Source organism: Diadema antillarum, unplaced genomic scaffold, assembly GCF_040938485.1.
Source record: "Diadema antillarum isolate AM-2024a unplaced genomic scaffold, OU_Dant_1.0 seq00001645_RagTag, whole genome shotgun sequence".
NCBI classification, from domain to species: domain Eukaryota; kingdom Metazoa; phylum Echinodermata; class Echinoidea; order Diadematoida; family Diadematidae; genus Diadema; species Diadema antillarum.
The window spans coordinates 1,809-21,280 of record NW_027272348.1 but is presented as its reverse complement, the minus strand read 5'-3'; the positions used below and the strand labels follow the sequence as shown (position 1 = coordinate 21,280).

Genomic DNA, 19,472 nt, shown 5'->3' with positions numbered 1-19,472 from the left:
CTTTCATATTTCATGAGAGATTTCTCACTATCTCAACAACAAAAAAATGATGAAAACCTGAAGTTAAGTCTCAACCAAAACTATACGTTCCCTTTAAAGTTTATAAAGGTGTGGGGGATTGGGTACTGCAGTCCTGCCCGCCCCTCGCCCCCCCCCCCCCACACACACACACACACGCACGCACACACACATACTTCCGATGGGTCTTTAAAAAGAAGCAAAAAACAATTTACAAGAATTGGATCGCATGAATTTCTAAAGTTTCACCCCGAAACTCCTTCAGAGAAAGGGGAGGGGAACTAGAGTCAGACATCGACCTTCTTTGATTACCCACGAGCACACCCCCCCCCCCCCTAAAAATACAAAGGAAAAACGGTCCACCGGCCAATGTTATCGGGTTGTTGGGTTAAATCTGCATGGGTTTAATTTTGATTTATGATTATTATCCCTCCGTTGTATGACTCTTGACGTCCAACGAAATAATGATGAAAAGATAAAGAAAACAATGCTGACATTGAGAACACATCATTATACCGACACCAAATGCAAAAACACCTGAAATGATATAACGTCAAAAATAGATTGGAGGTTTGCAGACAGGGGCACTTGAAATGGCAGTGTTCTTTACAAATGTTTATAGAAAGAAAGCGGATTCTTGTCAATCTACCTTTTCTGCCTCTTCGAAGCGATACTGGGACATCTCGACATGCCCGATGTTGAAGAGGATCTTCGCTGATGGTTGGTCGATGCTGAGGAAGGACTGCAGGGCTCCCGATGTGTCTCCCTTGTCGTGCATCTGGACCCCTTCGTACCAAACCTGGATGGTGTCTTTGTGTGTCTGTTTCTCCATCTCTAGAAGAGACCAGAATATCCGTCTGTACGATCAAAGCTATGATAATCTCGTCAAAATACACAGCATGCACTAGTAAACAACTTGTCGGGCGATCTGTTTTGAAATGAACAGGTTAATCGGCAGTGGGGCGGCCCGAGCGAAACCTGTTCGCCGTATATTTACCAAACAAATCGTCGTTCACTTGCCTATTGGTTCAAAGTTTTCCCTTTACATTTTAAAACACGAAATCGTAGATGAACTGATCGAGACTCGGCATGAGCGTGTTCAATCACAGGCAGCTTCTGTGGTCTAAAATGTTGACGAGTTTGAAGCCCATGTGCTGCAGTAACTGCGATGGTCCTGTCTAGCACACACAGGTGAAACGGGCACGACTAGGACGAATCTGTGATGCACTTTGCAGCACTGGTTGGAACCAGGAAGTATAAGTCCTGGTGGTGGTGTCAGAGAGCACACATAGCTTTCGTTCTCACCTTCCGTGCTTTACCCAATGAAGGCCTATGCACAATAACCCAGCGTGGCATGGACCCCGAAAAGGAGAGCCTTTGTTCGGGTTTGTGTGTCACTCCGTCTCCCCTTTTTTCACTTCCTGGTGATTAGTTAACATGGCTCCAGTTGAGTGGGTCGCAGTCTAAAGCAGTCAGTCTTCGTCATTGTTGATATTTACGTGTTTTGATAGAATTGTCGTCGAGATAGGTATCTAAACACAACATAAATAGGTTCAATGGAGTAAAGAAGAACAACTACCCGTTAGAATAATCATCTCCACTTATCACTTGAGTTTGAAACTAATTATAACTTTGACAATGGAGGTGCGTCTAACATATCGGCCACTACCACTGAGATCAATAAATGATGATTAAAAAAACAACGACTGACCAATGGAATTTGATAAGGAACCGCAAGAACATTTTATAGTGTAAAGTTTAAAGACCCCTTGTTTCTTTTTTCGAGTAGGTATAAATACGGGAAATGACATCTGTAAAAGGTGTTACGCTATTCCTACTTGGCACGCTTCCGCCCCATTGATCCGACTTCGATAAAATCTTGCCTTTCATGATGTAAAACTCCACTCCACGTATAGATTGACTTTCACAAACAAATTCAGATCAAACAGTTTCAATGGAATTTTTCAAAAAGTGAAAGGGCTATGGGAAATTTAAAGGCATTATTTATACCTATTCAGATGAAATAAAATCCCAGCTTTAGTGCTTCAAAATAGTTCTAAAATATGAGTTAGGGATAGAAACAACCAATGTGAAAATGTTAATGAGTATAATCAATGTTGAGATTGTTAAATACAGTATACAAAATGTGAACAATAGTTGTGATAGAATTGTTTCTAGAACAAGCCATGAACAGTTATGGGTTTATTGAGAAAAATATAGTGATTATCTCCTTATATTTTAGGCTTTATTGCGAAATTGTATGGTTTATACTAATGTCTTGTGATACAACTGACATACATGTACACAATATGCATAGAATGTGACAACTCGAACATTTTTAAATCAGTGCTCCCAATGGTGATAAACAGTACCTTTCAAGTTTATCTTACTTTCACTACAAGTCCGTGATTAAACTATTCAAGTAGTTTTGACGAGAACTAAAGACATTGTCATGACCTCGCATGGTACTAGTATATAATTATGATGCTAACAAAATATTCTCTGACTTTTGCTTTTCTTTTCAATGAACTCAAACAGGATAACTTGCCGACTCCACACCAAATCAGTGAAGAGTTTGAAGAACCTAAAGCAATGACCATTTGAAAGGGAAAGGAGTTGTAGTTGCAAAAGTGAAGACCAAATCAGGATCATCACATTTTTTTAACAAAACGTTTATGAGAGCTGTGAGATGAGGTGATATCATCATTTCATGTATAACTTGCATAGAATATTGCTTGATGAGAACATGCAAAGTTTCAAAGGGCAACAACAAATATTTTATATTCGATTTCACACAACAATTCTCCGAGAGTTTGGGCTTATTCTTTTATTCTTTTTCTTCATTTATTGCATTTTATTTATTTATTCATTCAATCATTTATTTATTTATTCATTCATTCATTCATTTTATTGATTTACTTATTTACTTCTTGCTCTTCATTTAAGAGTTCTTGAACATGGAACCCATCACATGAATTCGCATAATTATTTACACGTTGTCGGTCAATATTGCTCATAAACATTTTCGTTAAAGACATGCAAGAGGGGAGATATTTCACCTAATAATGCTATCGCGCAGTATACATTGCACTAATATGCTTATAGTGCAGTGTAAGTGTGTAAACAAGTGCATTGTCTCTTTCAGGATGGTCTCTTTACAATCCTTCCGTGTAATATACTGACATTTTTTCGTCTTCTCTGATTCGCTTTTGTGCTAGGTCGTCAGGAGGCCACGTGCTCACTGATGCTGGAACCTGCCTGCGGCAACTGCAGGGCTACACCATTATGAAATTGTTTGTACGGAATGTTTTTCTTCTAAATTTGAGTTTATGTTGTTTTGCTGTAGCATGGGGGCATAAATCCTGCTCTAGACTCTTGAATCGGAAATCCTGTCAACAAAAGTATCGGCAAAATAACTTTATAGTAAGTATAATGTAGGGGGTATATAGTAGAAGTATATAGTTTTATAGAAGTACTTTATCATATTACATGTATAATAGTATAGTAGTAGTAATAATAATAATGATAATAATGATATCGGTGACATCAATATTAACAATGATGACAAGGAAAACACGATAACAGTAACACACAAACACACACACACACACACACACACACATATATATATATATACATATATATATATATATATATATATATATATATATTGTAATAACATCAAGACTATCTTTATCAATCAATATCGTCGTCATTATCATTATCATTATCATTCATCACAGATTATTCGACCATTAGTCAATTCCACAAGGACATTTAGCTACTTTAGACCATTGAACCACTTATCATCAATGCAGTTCAATGTCATGGTCTGATAAATAGTTGCCGACACAAAATAACAGAAGAAGACTACACCAGAAAGCGTGAAAATTTGGAAGAGTAGGGAAACTGGATGAGCACATCTGTACAGTTTACTTTCTACAGAAAGCAAGCACGTCTAATACTACTATAATTATAACCAAAGACAAAATTTAACGTGCATTCCTGTTCGTCTCATGTATATGTGACGTCACTGGCCAAACAAAGACTGTTTGTAGCACTTGACAAAGAAAGAATGTTAGGAATCTGATGTGTATTATGAACCTGTTTCAGTGTGCACGGACCAAAGATAAATGAACTTCATGATGAATTGTCATGCTAGCAGTAAACAGAGAATGTCGATGACCTATTCATGATATTATACACTCTTTCGATCGTTATCAGTGGTTGTTCTACCATGATATTTTGATGTCTTTCATAGAAACAAAGTACTGGCCCATGGAATGTGGAATAATAGGCCTGCATGGCGCGCTAATTTCATAGGGCTAGCTTGTCATGGATTCTAAACGGAAGAGCCGATTAACGAGTTCGATCGCGAACATGATGTTCAATAGTTCAATAGTTTATTTATTTCCATCATAAAAAAAGAAAAGAACTAGAAATGTCGCTATGGCGACGGGTATGCCTCCGCCATAATGCATGATTCTCCTAATAGGTCTAGATAGTACATGTGGACAATGTGTGATTACATTTTCACAAAATTGGCAAAATATTAATATGGCAAGTTTGTCACAAATGTGTTGAATGTTCACCTTCCTTGACCTAGGTTTAATTGGATGAATAGGAGAGCATGTATTTGGGATTTAAGGACTTTAACTTGACTTTGACCCATTCATATGTTTATGCATTGAGCAATTTCTAGGTATGGAGAAAAAGTGCAATTTCTGTATTGAATAGTAGATTGTTACCATTTTCACCTGGCCTTTGACCCTAAAATTCATAAGATAATCACTGTCAGGCAGAACATACATAAATATGTAGTACGTTTCAAGATAACTTGAGCCACTGAAAAATTAGTTCAGCACTTTCACTTGATCTTTGACCTTTTGACCTTTGAGACAAAAACAAAAGAAAAAAACTTTCTAGAGAATCTCTATTAGGTTATACATGCATACACCAAGTGTAAAAAAAATAATCCTGCTGGCATTGCATAAAAATGAGGGAAATAGTAAAATTTTGAAGTGTTGCCATTGACATTTGACCCCTGACCTTTGACCCCATGAACCCTAAATTCTCTAGATAATCACTGCCAGTCAGTACATGTATATATACTATGTGCCATAAAGATATCTTGAACAATTTCCAAGGTACAGAGAAAAAAGGTAAAGTTTTAACATTTTCACTTGACCTTTTGACCTTTGACCTTTTACCTCATGACCCAAACTTTCACCAGAGAATCTTAATTGAATAATACATGTATACACTAAGTTTCAAGAAAATATCTTCAGGCATTGCGTTGATATGGTGGAAATAGTAAGATTTTATGTATTTGACCTTGACCTTTTTTACCTTTGACCTTGAGCATGTGCGCCCAAAAGTTGATAGGCACAACTTCACCCCCTAATACACATACATGCCAAGTTTCATTAGGATACCTCAAAAGGTTTTGATAGTTACCCTGTCCATAAAATTCATTACGGACGGACGGACAACCAGAAAACATAATGCCTCCGGCACCACTTCGTGGCGGAGGCATAAAAAGGGAACATGATCCAAAGCGGTACAAGTTTTCGATTTGTCTTTCGTTCGTCTGATAAGGGCATTTTCTTTTTCAAATACAATATAAAGTATATGCACGAATGGTGTCATAAAAAAGGAACAATGCACTTTGTCATGGCAACAAAAATAGTAAATAATCACAACGATGGAAAACAGCGTTCCACTAAAAAGCCAAGCTTGTAAGACATGGAACTAACAAAACAACGACAGCACCAATTTGTTATACCAACAAAACATTCATATTAAATTCTTCTATATACTATTGTGTACATTTACTCATTGATATAAATTATGATGTTGATACTATGATTTTAGAATGCAAACATATAAACTATATAACATATTCATGTAACCATATAACATATTCATGTAACCATAACATATTCCGTTGGTATTGTACACCAAAGAACATTATGTTCCCAAATTCGTTGATCATATAAATGTTCCAGTTAATCATACGCATAATGTTCCTGAACACGTTAATCATTATGTTTATTATTGTTCTTTTCAAATCTGTCTATAGGGTGCTGGAAAATAGACAATACCTGCGTGAGATGATCCATGCAGGTAAAAGATCAAAGGTCAAGATTATGGTCAGACTACGTTTTCCCAAAATGTCACTTTTATGAGCTATTTTCTATATACAGCTTGAATGTCCAGTGGTGATGTCGTTTTGGAGTTGATGTACAATGTAACTATTTTGCACGAACATTATTCATAGTGGCGATAGGTTAAAATTTTCAATATTATTGTTGGCACAACTTCAGCAAAGAGTATCCAGTGGTAGGCCTAAATACTGTCTGAAAAGATATATACACTAAGTAAAATAAACAGATAATTTCATGAAATAAAAGGGATGACAGGTCAAAGGTCACGTTAAAGGAAACCAAAACCAAAGAGAAATGTGGATTGAGTGAAAGCAGCAACCTTAGTATCTCTCTAAAAAATATCGAGTGAAAATATTCACTCCTAAAAGAGTGAATACAAAAAAGAGTGAATTTAGAGTGAAATTATAGTGAATTTGAGTGAAAATGTTCATTTTCACTCGTTTTAGAGTGACCTCAGGGATCACTCCAAAATCTTCGAGTGATCCCTGACGCATTCCAAAATGAGTGAAAATGAGCATTTTCACTCAAAATTCACTCCAATTTCACTCGAAATTCACTCTTTTTTGTATTCACTCTTTTTAGAGTGAAAATTTTCACTCGATTTTTTTAGAGAGTAAAACGACTTATTGCATTTTAGACCTGCAATATTTTAACGAAACTTCTATCATTTTGCTATGTTATGTTATGTTGTGTTGTGTTGTGTTGTGTTGTGTTGTGTTGCGTTGCGTTGTGTTGTGTTATGTTATTGAACTATGTTATGTTATGTTATGTTATGTTATGTTATGTTATGTTATGTTATGTTATGTTATGTTATGTTATGTTATGTTATGTTATGTTATGTTATGTTATGGTGATGTTATGTTATGTTATGTTATGTTATGTTATGTTATGTTATGTTATGTTATGTTATGTTATGTTATGTTATGTTATGTTATGTTGTGTTTTTAATTTTGTCTAGAGTCACTTCATTTGAGTCAACTCGAACATTGACTGGCTGAATGCATGCTGGCATCGTCCAGACTGAATGATCTCTATGACATAGAGATAATAAATTACAGTGGGCAGCACTCAAAGAGAGTTTTTAAAATTATAAAAAATATAATATGAATGTCTGCGTCATGCATGTCGCCAAGATGCAAGTTCTTTCGTAACTGCCACTGTGTTGGCGCCCTTTCATAAATGGGCAGGTCTGTCTGCACCACCGAACTAGTAAGTGGTCACGTCTCCGTGGTACGGCGTCTGGGTGGTGCTTGTACCAAGTCGGCCACAAACAATTCGGTCTCAGGCTCGGTTTGAAAACTGAGTCGTATACAGAGACAGTAGTTTTGATTTGATTTGAAACGACCATCGATCTCATTCAAACGACAGATCGTTCATTCTATCAAATTATAGTTCATTTTTGTCACATTATTGCTTCCTCATCAACCTATAAATATATATACATATACATATAATGTATATGTATATATTCACATATATATGTACATATGATAGTAGAAAGTATAAAAGGACAAGATCGGTTCACATCATCAATTTTTGGTAACAGTAAATGTAAATAACAAGTACGCATATATAAAATTATGAACATAGGTAAAAACACATGAATCCCGGTTACATTCATCGCCTCTTTGTTCCAGCACTACTCATCAAGTACTTATACAAATTTCCTTTACTGTGTATATAAAGTACCATACCTAAAACTTTTTTAAAACACTGGTATCATACCAATAATAAAAGTCATGAGACTCTATTTATGACACTTTTTTGATATATCTGATTAATCATCTATCAAAATGGTGATCAATTTCTTATTTATTTTATTTATTTATTTGTTCAAGATTTCATGCGTGTTCACAAAATGTATGCAAGTACATCTCATATAGCCAAGACAGAATATATACGATAAGTATACATTGATAAGAAGCAGTTACAGAAATAGTATACAACTCTAAGAGAGCTACGTTATTCAAGGTAACGAACACGCAAAGGAATTGCAACATAAGCTTAAAGCTTGAAAATCGTTGCAACCCCCATGCACACATTCTATATGCTTACAAATAGTTTAAATGATGAGTTGGGGGGGGGGTATTTACAAAGAGAGGAACATGAGGGGGGGAAGAAGAAATGCATGTGTGGTGCCTATTTGTCCTGTCGGACATTGACAAGAGAGAACAAAAAGAAAAGTTTAAAGTGTCAAATTATTATAAGCAAATTATACTGATTAAATTTCTCATAAATCCCATTCAAATGTCGATTTCAGGGGAAATATATGATCACAGCAAGATTAATAGTTAATAGTACCCAGGAGTTATTTTCACCCATGTCTCAATTAATAGTGTCATCCATGAAAGGTGTTTCCAGAAATATTTCTCAAACCCATGCGACTCACGAGGCGTAACAAGGCCGAGTTATGCATTAGCCGAGTTTATTGCCATTACTCTCATCTTCGTTCTGTACTGTGTGAGGCTCGCGCCCATATATCTGTATACTGTATGTACACGTACACCATGTATCGACCACGTACGTACAGTAATAACAGCATAATAGCGTACGGGTCGTACCTACACACACACGGTCATCACATTTGCTCTTACACTAAACTGTTGAAATACTGATGGTGTGAGAGACTGAGAGTGCTTTAGTTTCAGTTGTTTAAGAGTGAAAACTCATCATGGCAGAAGCAGACTGGGACGAAGTCACTTATTTGAGGAAGAAAACGCCTAGAGCCGCACAGTTGAGGTCTCAGCAGGTAAGCTGCGCCTTTGCATATCAATCAGGTCTAAAACAGAAGTCAAAACCTCAGTAAGATTTTAAGAAAACGTTCTGCCTGGGTGGCCATGAGAGACATTCACTATTCGTGTTGTTACAGAAAGACAGAGTGACGGTGCGGTGTGCAATCGAGAAATTTCTGACTTGGAATATAATAATCCAGGCTACACGCCACACGTTGGAGACTTTACCACTTTACTGTAAGAGCTCCAGATTCTATTAATTTAAGTCTAACGTTACACTACACAGATCGCTTCAAAGCTGACAAAAGTTCAAGCTAAATTTTATGATGATGTAATTTCCTGTACTTCTATAAGTTCTTAGCCTAACTAGTCTAACGCTAGTTATAGAAGCTAGATTAGAACCTCTCATCCATAAAGTGGAAATGGCCATGGCCCGGGAGAGAGAAGAGCTGCAAGATTCACTCTGAATCTTCTTCTTCTTCCAGGTAGAGTGCAGCTTCAAGTTTTGAAGATTATCGCACTGTGAAATGCGTGTGAGTGTGTGGACCCTCACACACGTCTAAGACAGGATAGCTTTTGTGCAAGTGCGTACATGTATTTCTATGCATACAACGTGTAAGTAAAAATTTGTGTCCTCTGGAGACAAAACTATTTCTTCTTCCCACTTCAAAAGAAAACGTTCTGCCTGGGTGGCCATGAGAGACATTCACTAACGTGTTGTTACAGAAAGACAGAGTGACGGTGCGGTGTGCAATCGAGAAATTTCTGACTTGGAATATAATAATCCACTTTACTCAAGGTATCACAGTACCTTGAGTGTCACCAAGAAAGTGACATGCTAACCATGAATGATGTATGTACGGTTGGTCCTACTAACAGTTACTTATTGACCGCCTACTTTCTATTTGCCTGATAAGAATATTTAAAATTTAACGCTAAAATTCACGTAAAAACTTGACCTAAAAATTTACATGATTGAGAAAATCCAGCACTATCAAATGCTGTTGTTCCCTTTTCAATTCGAAGTTTCAGTGTAAAAATATCGCCGTCAAACTGAGTGCCCTCTTTTTAGCTCCCCGCGGTGCTGCTCCTTTTTTAGATCGACCGCTGTTTTGTATTGACAATGCACACAAAGCGAGTTGTATTGAACACCGTGTTGTAGGAAGCTTTTTAGAAAATGCATTGACATCACATTACGATTCGGTTAGAATATTCATTCGAAATTTTGTCCTTGATTAAAACCATTAAGGAACAGTGAATTTTCGCGTTTTCCCACACATCCTCATCAACGTTCAAGTCTGTCAAAGCCAACATTTTTATGTACTCTGTGCGCATTGCAGTGCGTACTAAGCGTTCTGTGCGCCAAAACTACACGGTCGGTTTCAAAAAGGGTGGTCGATGTGTAGTAGAGCTACCATACAAAATACACAATAAATACATGTAATAATCTTGCTCATCTTTTGACACAGGACCATATGCCATGAAAGCAAACAGGATTGCCCTGTCAATGAAAGCCACCCAACCTCAGTATCAGAATCAGATACCATACTTGCGAACTCATTTACTCATGGAGTCATACTGAGTAAACATGTAGCATCATCATTCATTCTTTTTGAGAACAGAATAAAGAGCTAGAATATATTTCCTGCCCTCAGAAATTGTTGCATCGCCGTCTGTCTGTTGGAGCCTTCCATAATCAACAGAGCGTTGATAAACAGTGGCTAGTCTATGTTAGATTTGTAAATTACTGTCTATGTGCTTGTAAATATCTGTAAATCTGTTACTCTATCACTTGAATGGCTGTATAAATTATGGTAAACACACACAGTCTGCAAAAATCTTCAACTACAGTTGTACATACATGTATGAAGGAGGCAGAAGAAGAAGAAGAAGAAGGAGCTCATTAACTTGAATCTAGTAATATTTATCAATGATGACTACGTTGTAATTTGTAATTTGTAGTCTACAGCACAACACATGACATACATTGTACCATTGCCCTGGTTCATTTGCTTGTAAAGAGTGTGCAGTTTACAGTTGTGCCTTTTTATTGTTTGACACTGAATTGACACTGAATTTATTTTTCTAATCATGCTTCATCTAGTGTGTTTGTTTAAGTACCACAATCAGCAATCATTTGAAATATTTCATCACTCCATAACATTACATAGACTACATCACATCTTTTTTTTCCCCCAGATGCTACCTACATTGTAGGTACAATACAACTGTAGGTACCCTACTGTCTAGTTTTAGGGTCTGCCACAGTACATGTATTTCGTAATCTGACTTTTGAATATATTCAAAATTTGCAAAAGTATGATACCAATATTATGATAATGAATAAATGTTTGTGTTTAGTAACTGGCATTGCTTGTGAGTACACTGTAACCCTAGATTAGAGACAAGGCATACAATACCATGTACATTACAATTTCAGTCCCAGATCTAAGCAAATATCCTCAATTTTATGTATAACACTCTTACAAGTACATGTACATCTAGTCCTTGGAATAAAATTGTGTCAAAATTGCACAGTACATATTGTTTTTCCAGCATGTATCAAATCTTTTGATCAAGTGAATTTGATGTCTATTACATTGCATGAAGTGTTGATTTCTGCTTCACTTCTCAGTATTGGTGATTATCGCCCCTCAGTATGGTTGTCGTTTTGTTTTCATATGTTTTCATTTTGTTTGATATTTTTATACGTATATACATCTTAACCCTATGCTGAAATTTCTGGTATACCGATGATTGTTTGGCATGAAGACTTTTCATTCAAAGTAAGATAATGAAACATCATGCTGTCTTTTGCCTTTTTTTCCCCCATAGGCAGTCAATGCAGCACAGAGGAAAGGAGCACAGGTTGATACAACCAAGAAATGTGAGTACACAAAGCACCAACTCCCTCCCCACAACCCCATTGAAAAAAAAAAAAAAAAAAGAAGAGGAGAAGTACAGTGTACATTCAAGCAAAATACAAAAACAGGAACCACAGTATGCAGTATAATAGAATTTGTATATTGATGACTTTTCTTCATGCTGTCTCACTTAAATTACAAATCTCATTTTGTGTGGTCAGCAACCAAGAATACTCTCGTGATGACTTCCCCCATCTTGAATTGCCTGTAAACTGTCCGGATTCACTGTGCACTGTAGAGTGGAATCACTGACTGTTTTAGTCAACAACAAACAAGAAGAGCAGTATAATGACATATGATTTTTGTATTTCTGTTTTAATTGAAAACTATAGCATTTGCCATGAAACACAGTACATATCATACCTGTAAAAGTATAATGCTCAATGGAGCATAAATGAACACACAACCAAGACAACACAATACAACACAATACAACACAACACAACACAACGAAAATGTCTCCCTGCATATGCAGTGGAGTCCCACCATAACAAGAGCCATGGAAATAAATTGCGGTCTATAAAATAATAATTACATGTATTGAAATCACACAATAACAGGGAAAAGCAGCAAACAATCATTCACTCCAAAAACACTAAAACGACTCTGCCTAAGTGGGGCTTCACTGTATATTACCCATGTCTGCACAAAATTAGAATAAAATAACATTCTTTTACTGATTAATTACTGTGGTACATGTATGTAGGGGGAAGAGGAATCAAACTATTATATAAATGAAAGTGTCCATTTTTTGAAATGAGAGCCCCATTTACCCCTTTTCTCAGCTATTTTATATTCAATTTTTTGTTTCATTCGAACAAAAGACATAAAGGATAGAAAATTTAAATCTACCTGCTGAAATTTGCAGCGAATTACATACATGTATATAATTATTTCATACATAAGAATAAACAGTAATACAACTTACACCTGTCATGCCTATTTCCAGTATCAACACCAAATAGGGTAATTAAAATCAAGGTATGCTGTAGAGAATAATGACATATAATTGGACATCAATATCTTAGACCAAATGACAATGAGATATCTCTCCTGCTGGTACAACACTACAAGTGGTCTCTTTTACAAGATGGACGTGGTCTTATGGTTAGATTGTGAAAGGATTCTTTTGCCTTGTGCTTCTGCTTTATTCTTTAACTGTCCAGATTTTGGAATGCTTGAAAACAATCGGTCAGAGAAGAGTTCCAGGATGAGCGTTAATTTCTTCCGACTGTAAACCATCCAGATTTGCTGTTTTGTAACCATACACTATATCTCTTACACTGTCAATCTAGACAATGCTGGGGGAAATAGACAGCACATGAACAACAAAGACACTGCCAAGTTGGATCGTGAGACAGAAGAGCTTCATCGTAAGTATAGTACAGTGTATGATGACATTTAAGATGTTTCCTTGAGATTCCACCTGCCAGAGCACAGTTTGATTGACATAAAAATGGGCATGTTTAATGTGTAGAATGGAGTGAGGAGTTGTACGGGGACATGACAGAAGGCAAATCTTCGTAGTCCCGGAGATTCTGCAAGAGAGTTTCTGAAAACTAGTAATTTTCCTTCCACTCCTGATAAAATAAAGCCTCCCTCATTTGGGAGATATTTCCTATGAATGGTATGTAGGCATGTAACACACAAATGTCTAAAAAAGAATAACAACTTGTAATTGAAGACCTGACTATAAGAACGACCCAAGTCCAATTTTTGGCCAAATTCAGTTTGACGTGGGAAATTGTAGCTTATGTATGGACTCATCTTGTGTATAAATGATAAGTCCTAATTATCCCCGGAAGTGCCTGAAATGAATGAGTTAAATATTTTATGAATGTAAGAATGAAGGACTTTGGTCATTCTTACATTCATATTATAGCGCCCCCTCTCATCCTTCTCTCATCTCTATAACAGAATATCATGTATATGAATCAAAGAATGACCCAAGTCCATATGATTCAAAGAACGACCCAAGTCCATCACACAAAATGGCCTCTCCACAATTAATGTAAATTGTTAATTGTCATAATAATATATGTTCTAATTCGTATATACAATGTTGCCTTCCCATTACAGTTAAATAATATTATTGGACAAATAAAAAAGATATGAAGTTTTTTTTTAGTTTACTCGAAATGGTCTTCCATGGACTTGGGTCGTTCTTATATTCAGATACTCAATTTCTCATTGGAGTTTTTGTGATTGTGTGTTCCAGATAGTTTTCTGCTTATTTTGATGGATACAGTTTACACGTAGGTGTGGTATACTTTCATGTTCAGGTCTAAATGTACCCGATGATACATTACACACACACATACAACCTCTGTACATATTAATGAGTTTGCATAATTATGCACATTATTGTGTATTATGTGTATCTCAATTCATACTTGACAATTTGATACAGTTAGGTATCCATACACTTCCTTAAATGCAAGGTGACCACAAGATGAAGCTAACTGACCTGTGTCACTATAAATCTCTCCAATACAGATAACAGAGTGTCAATGGACGTTGGGAAGATCATCCAGAGAGCCCGGCAAGAGAAGAACTTCACCCAAAAGGATCTTGCTACTGTGAGTGCTGTGTCACATTTATACCAGATCGACTGGGGTCACTTCTTTCTTCCATTTTATAGGACTTCAAAATCCTGTGCCGTGTTGTCAGAAAGAGTAAAAACCCAAAGCAATACAAACTGATTTTATTTTTGTTTTAATATCAAAAAAAAAAAAAAAGAAATTGAATGACATTTGTTGAACATTGGTGGCCAAAGTTTTGATTTTTCTTTTTACTTTCAAGATGTAAAAACTGTAATTCACATAGGGTGGATGAGCGTTCGTTTTATCACAATCAATGGAAATTACCTTTACTTGATAAGACTTTCGCCTGCTGGCTCTGCAGGCTTCTTCAGATCGAGCGTTGTAATTCACATAGCGTTATGGTATCAATACTAGGTTACAGACCTTGATTATCATTTGCCATTTTGTGACACTGCACATCGCATGTAGGTAGGGTTGTAATTTGATTGCATAGTCGTGTGTCAAGTCTTACTCAAGTAAAATTGCCAGATGATTCTTACTCTTATCATCTATTTCTGAGCCTTTGATACCGTGGACTCCCATCATAACGAAGTCCTCGGGACCAGCAGTTTTCTTTTGTTATATCGAAATTTCATTACAACCAAACAAATAAACAATGAAAATACATAGAGTGGATAATGTTGCAGCTTGAATTCTTACTTTGTTGTAACTGAAATTTCGTTATAACTGTGTTCGTTATAACGGGAGTGCACTCTACATACATTGTAGAGGCATGTTGATGGACTTGCATGTACATTGTTAATCAATATGTCAAATGTGGCAATGCATTTTTCGTACCATTTGGGAGTACTGTAACTGTCAAGTCAACCCAAGACGAAATGGACCTTACCATTAGATGTTTGCAATTTACCATTTTTAATGGCATGGTCCATTTTTATCGGTGAATTTGAACAGACATTTGTAAATATAATGTACAAATAAAGAGAAATAAAATTGTAAATCACATTCTTTCTATTACTAGTATTAGACAATGAGGTGATACACAGGCTAACCCAAATTTCTTGTATTGAAGGCTTCGAAATTGGTTAAATATGATTTATAGGAGGAACAAAACGGGAAAACAATCCAAGACAGTTAAGAGCAAGTTGGTGTGGGTACCGGTATGTGAACGTCCTATTTTGTTTTGGGTTTTTTTTCCAGAAAATCAATGAAAAGCCACAGGTGATCAATGATTACGAAGCTGGGAGAGCCATACCGAACAACCAGATTTTCAACAAGCTTGAGAGAGTTCTCGGTGAGTGTGTAGTGTAATGTTGAGTTCCGAGGTTAAAGGGATGGTATAGTATTGGTTGGGGTGATGATTCAGCTTATTTAGGAACCACTTTCTGAAATGTTAAAGAGCATACAATTCTAAGAGGAATTCAAAGTTTATTTGATGAAAATCAGTATTGAAGTGGCAGAGAAAAAAAAAAAGCAAAGTAAAACAAAGTGGTCCTAATAAAAGGTGAACCCACCTTTTAGTTTTGTTAGGACCTCTTTGTTTTTGGATATCTCAGCCATTTCATAACCAATTTTCATTGAGTAAACTGTGAATTCCTCGTAGAATTATGATATGCTCTTTTAGATTTCATAAGAGGTTTCCCACTATTAAAAAAAGAAAAAAAAAAAGAAAAGATATTATAAAAACATTGGAAACCTGCAGCCCAATCTCAGCCAAAACTGTACCATCCCTTTTAATGTGATAAAAAATCTCTTTATGTGTCGCGGGTTGTTTCTTAAACTTTTTTCTCAGACAGGTGTGCTCATGTACATGTAGGTCCTGCTTTCGGACATGGAAAGCTGATGAAGAGACATGAATTAACTGTTCCATTCAGAAATTTATGTCCTTTTAGATGGGAATTTCACTGGTATTTTATTAGGTCATTGTGAAAGAAGTGTTGTGTAAATGCATTTGTATTTCACATCCATGGTTAGTGGGGAAAGTGTTCAACAACACAGAGGGCAACCCTGTTATAATGAGGTCACTGTGGGACTGAGGTATTATGAGGTCATGGGGGCAAGGGTCCTGTGAATGTAACATTATAAGATTTGGTGAAAGGTCAAGACTCAACTATTTAATGTTGGAATCATATTATCATTACTGTTGTTGCATAATTACACCTGTATGTTCAGACTCGCTTAGTGTATTTATTTTTGTATATATTTTGACAATTAAAGAACTTGTACGAAGATTGAATAATTTGAAGTATTTATATGCAAAAGTTTATATAGAAATATGTTTATGTTAGTATTTGTCCTTCAACTGAAGTGCAATATATGTGCTTACATCTGTATGTCCATTATGTTTGAATTGTCTGTTTTTATATTTATCCAGACGCATACAGCTTCTTTCCCTTTCTTTCCTCCCTTTTCCCCTCTACTCACTCCTCTTCTTCTTCTCCTTTATCCTTACATTTCTCCTGCTCTCTCTTTGTGCCTCCCTTCTCTTCTCCCCTAGCCTTTGTTTCTTTTTTTCTCCTCTCCCCCTCACTCTGTTCCTGTCTCAGCCTCACACTACATGTAGCATCCTCTATCTCTCAACATTCCTCATTCCACGCCTCCTCCCTTATTCTCCAATACCCCTTTTATTAGCTTAAAGGGTTGTGATACGTCACTAATGGAGGATATAAGATACATATATATGTAAAGCGGTTTTGTTTTTGTTTTTGTTTTTCACGCAACTCTGTTTTTTTTGCAATATAATTTATATACTGAATGTATTTCCACAACTGATATACTGATTTGTTTTGGTGGTGTCGTAATGATTGTATTTTGTTCGTGTTTTGTATACAAATGTATGTAAGTTATTTTGTGTAACTGTATTTTTATCGATGTAAATCAGACACAATTCAGCCGTTCGGCTGCGAAGTTTAATCAATAAACCATTCCATTCCATTCCATTCCATTATTAGTGTCAATAAATGCCAGTCTTGCTGCTTAAAAGTTGAGAATTTCACATTTTTGTGTGGCATGAGTATTGTGCAGTTTCTAGCCCTATTCATAGGCAAATAATATTCCTTTATTTTTTTTTTTAGTGAGGTAATATACACGTGCAATGTAGGTTGCACATTGTGATTGAAAATTGCAACATTTTCATGTTCTATCTCATCAGTTTTGTATTACTTTTGCATTTGTTTAGCTGTTTTACCAAAAAGGGCCCTTTTTCATTTGTTTTGTTGTTAAAAAAAATGATCTGCAGTGCTTTTCATGTGATGAAATGTGTGATAACTCTTTTTTATGAAAGGAATTACAGCGTATGTTGTACCATGCGAGATATGTTCCATGGTTGTTTGTCGGTCATGGAGAGGCATATCTTCCAAGCAGTTGAACGAGAAATGATACATGTACATTAGATTGAACCATGGAATGCCTTCTTTTCTCCCTCTCTCTTTCTATCTACCTGTAGGGGTGAAGCTAAGGGGTAAGGACAAGGGCAAGCCGATGGGGGGCAAGAAATGAGAGAGGCTGTGCTCCTGCTCCCCGCACTTTGTGACATGGCCTGGCGCTCGCCCCATCTCCATCCTCTTCCACAAGCACTTGGCACTCGGCATGGTTATACGTGTGAAGAGTCTGTCCCCTGGCAGACGTATATCGCGGTCAGAGACATTAGTTTGTGTCCTTTTTGTCCATTTTTAAACTCATTTTTCATCTCGGTGAAGAGCTTGCCTGTGGGCATTCTCTTTCTGTCTGTGCGGCCCAGTTTTGTTTCGGCGACTTCATCATGCAGACAAATTCAGCGCGTGTGTGTTCAGGAGAACATTGCTGATACGGCCCCAAACCAGCAACCCCAGTGGAATCTGATTTGTCATTTATGAATCCACAGTAATGCAGAAAACAACATGTCTTGACGTTTTTTGACAGTACGTACAGCCCATGAGGATTCTAGTGCCTATACAAGTTGAGGACAGTGTATTGAAAATACATCGCATTAATGATCATCAAAAAGAGTTTCACTGTATACAGTATGTCAGCATCATTAATGACATTTACATCATGTCGGTGCCACTAAAAACCATGTACTGAAATGAAAGGCTGCATGTTGGAAAGAGAAAGTAAGAGGGAGAGAGAGAGAGACAGGGGGAAAAAAATCATCATATTAATTTAGGAACATGTACCATTTACTTTCAAACCCTCCATATTATTGGATGGGCATGTGTAATATCGATTGAGTGAGGGGAGAGCTTAGAGTGCTTGTGGAACAGGGATAGATGGGACGTGTTTATCATTTTCGAGTCTCTGCAGCAATCCTTGATATCGGTAAATCACCACAAATGCAGCAGAACCTTCATTTTCTTCACTTTAATTCCTCCAAACTTCTCACTGTGTCTGTACGAGCCAGCTTAAAATTTGCCAAATACGTATGTCAGAAGCAACATTAAGAATAGGTATGAGGCATGTTTGACTCCGGGGGTTGGGGGGGGGGATTTTTTCACTAAATCTCTGCTAGCTACATATATTGTTCGATCCTGCTGTGTGTGGTTTTTTTTCTTTCTTTCTTTTCTTTTCTTTTTTGCAGCAGTAGGGCAACATTATTCTAGGTCGTACCATTTTTTTATGAAGTCGGACAAAAACAAAAATGAATAGAAGAAAAACTGAAATGAAAAATAAAAAATCAACAATCGATGACAAGCAATGAATGCGATCTGTAAAGTGCCATACATGTCAAATCCAGGTACATTTTACTGTGGTGAAAGATACATTGTACATGTACATGTACAGTTGTATATGAGTCATCATGTGTGGTAATGTTACACTGCAATTACATACTTTTGTTGCTTGGTCTCAAGTTCAAGTTCAAGTTGATTTATTTCACTTCCAACAAACAAATAATTAAGAATACAATGAAACACTCGTATACACAGACGTCAGGAAATCAGTACCACAATGCGATAGACAGAATAACATTGTAAAAGAGATCTAAATAAATTATCAACAGAGATATAAATAACTATTATGTCACTGTGGTAAATGCATAAACAATATTGCTGGAAATGGAGGGGACTGCCAAAAAAGCAGATCTTGTAGGATTGGGGAAGTATGATTGCGGCC

At 36.5% G+C, this 19,472-nt stretch overlaps 1 protein-coding gene across 1 annotated transcript; it reads left to right on the top strand.

The window, feature by feature from the left end:
- The first annotated feature begins 8,802 nt into the window (after positions 1–8,802).
- On the top strand, positions 8,803–18,505 carry LOC139711323 (endothelial differentiation-related factor 1 homolog). Its single transcript, XM_071623222.1, has 6 exons — positions 8,803–8,934; positions 11,753–11,804; positions 13,137–13,214; positions 14,338–14,420; positions 15,585–15,678; positions 17,830–18,505. Exons 1-6 carry the CDS (start codon positions 8,857–8,859, stop codon positions 17,880–17,882), a joined length of 438 nt encoding a protein of 145 aa, XP_071479323.1. The 5' UTR covers positions 8,803–8,856; the 3' UTR covers positions 17,883–18,505.
- The last annotated feature ends 967 nt before the right edge of the window (positions 18,506–19,472 follow it).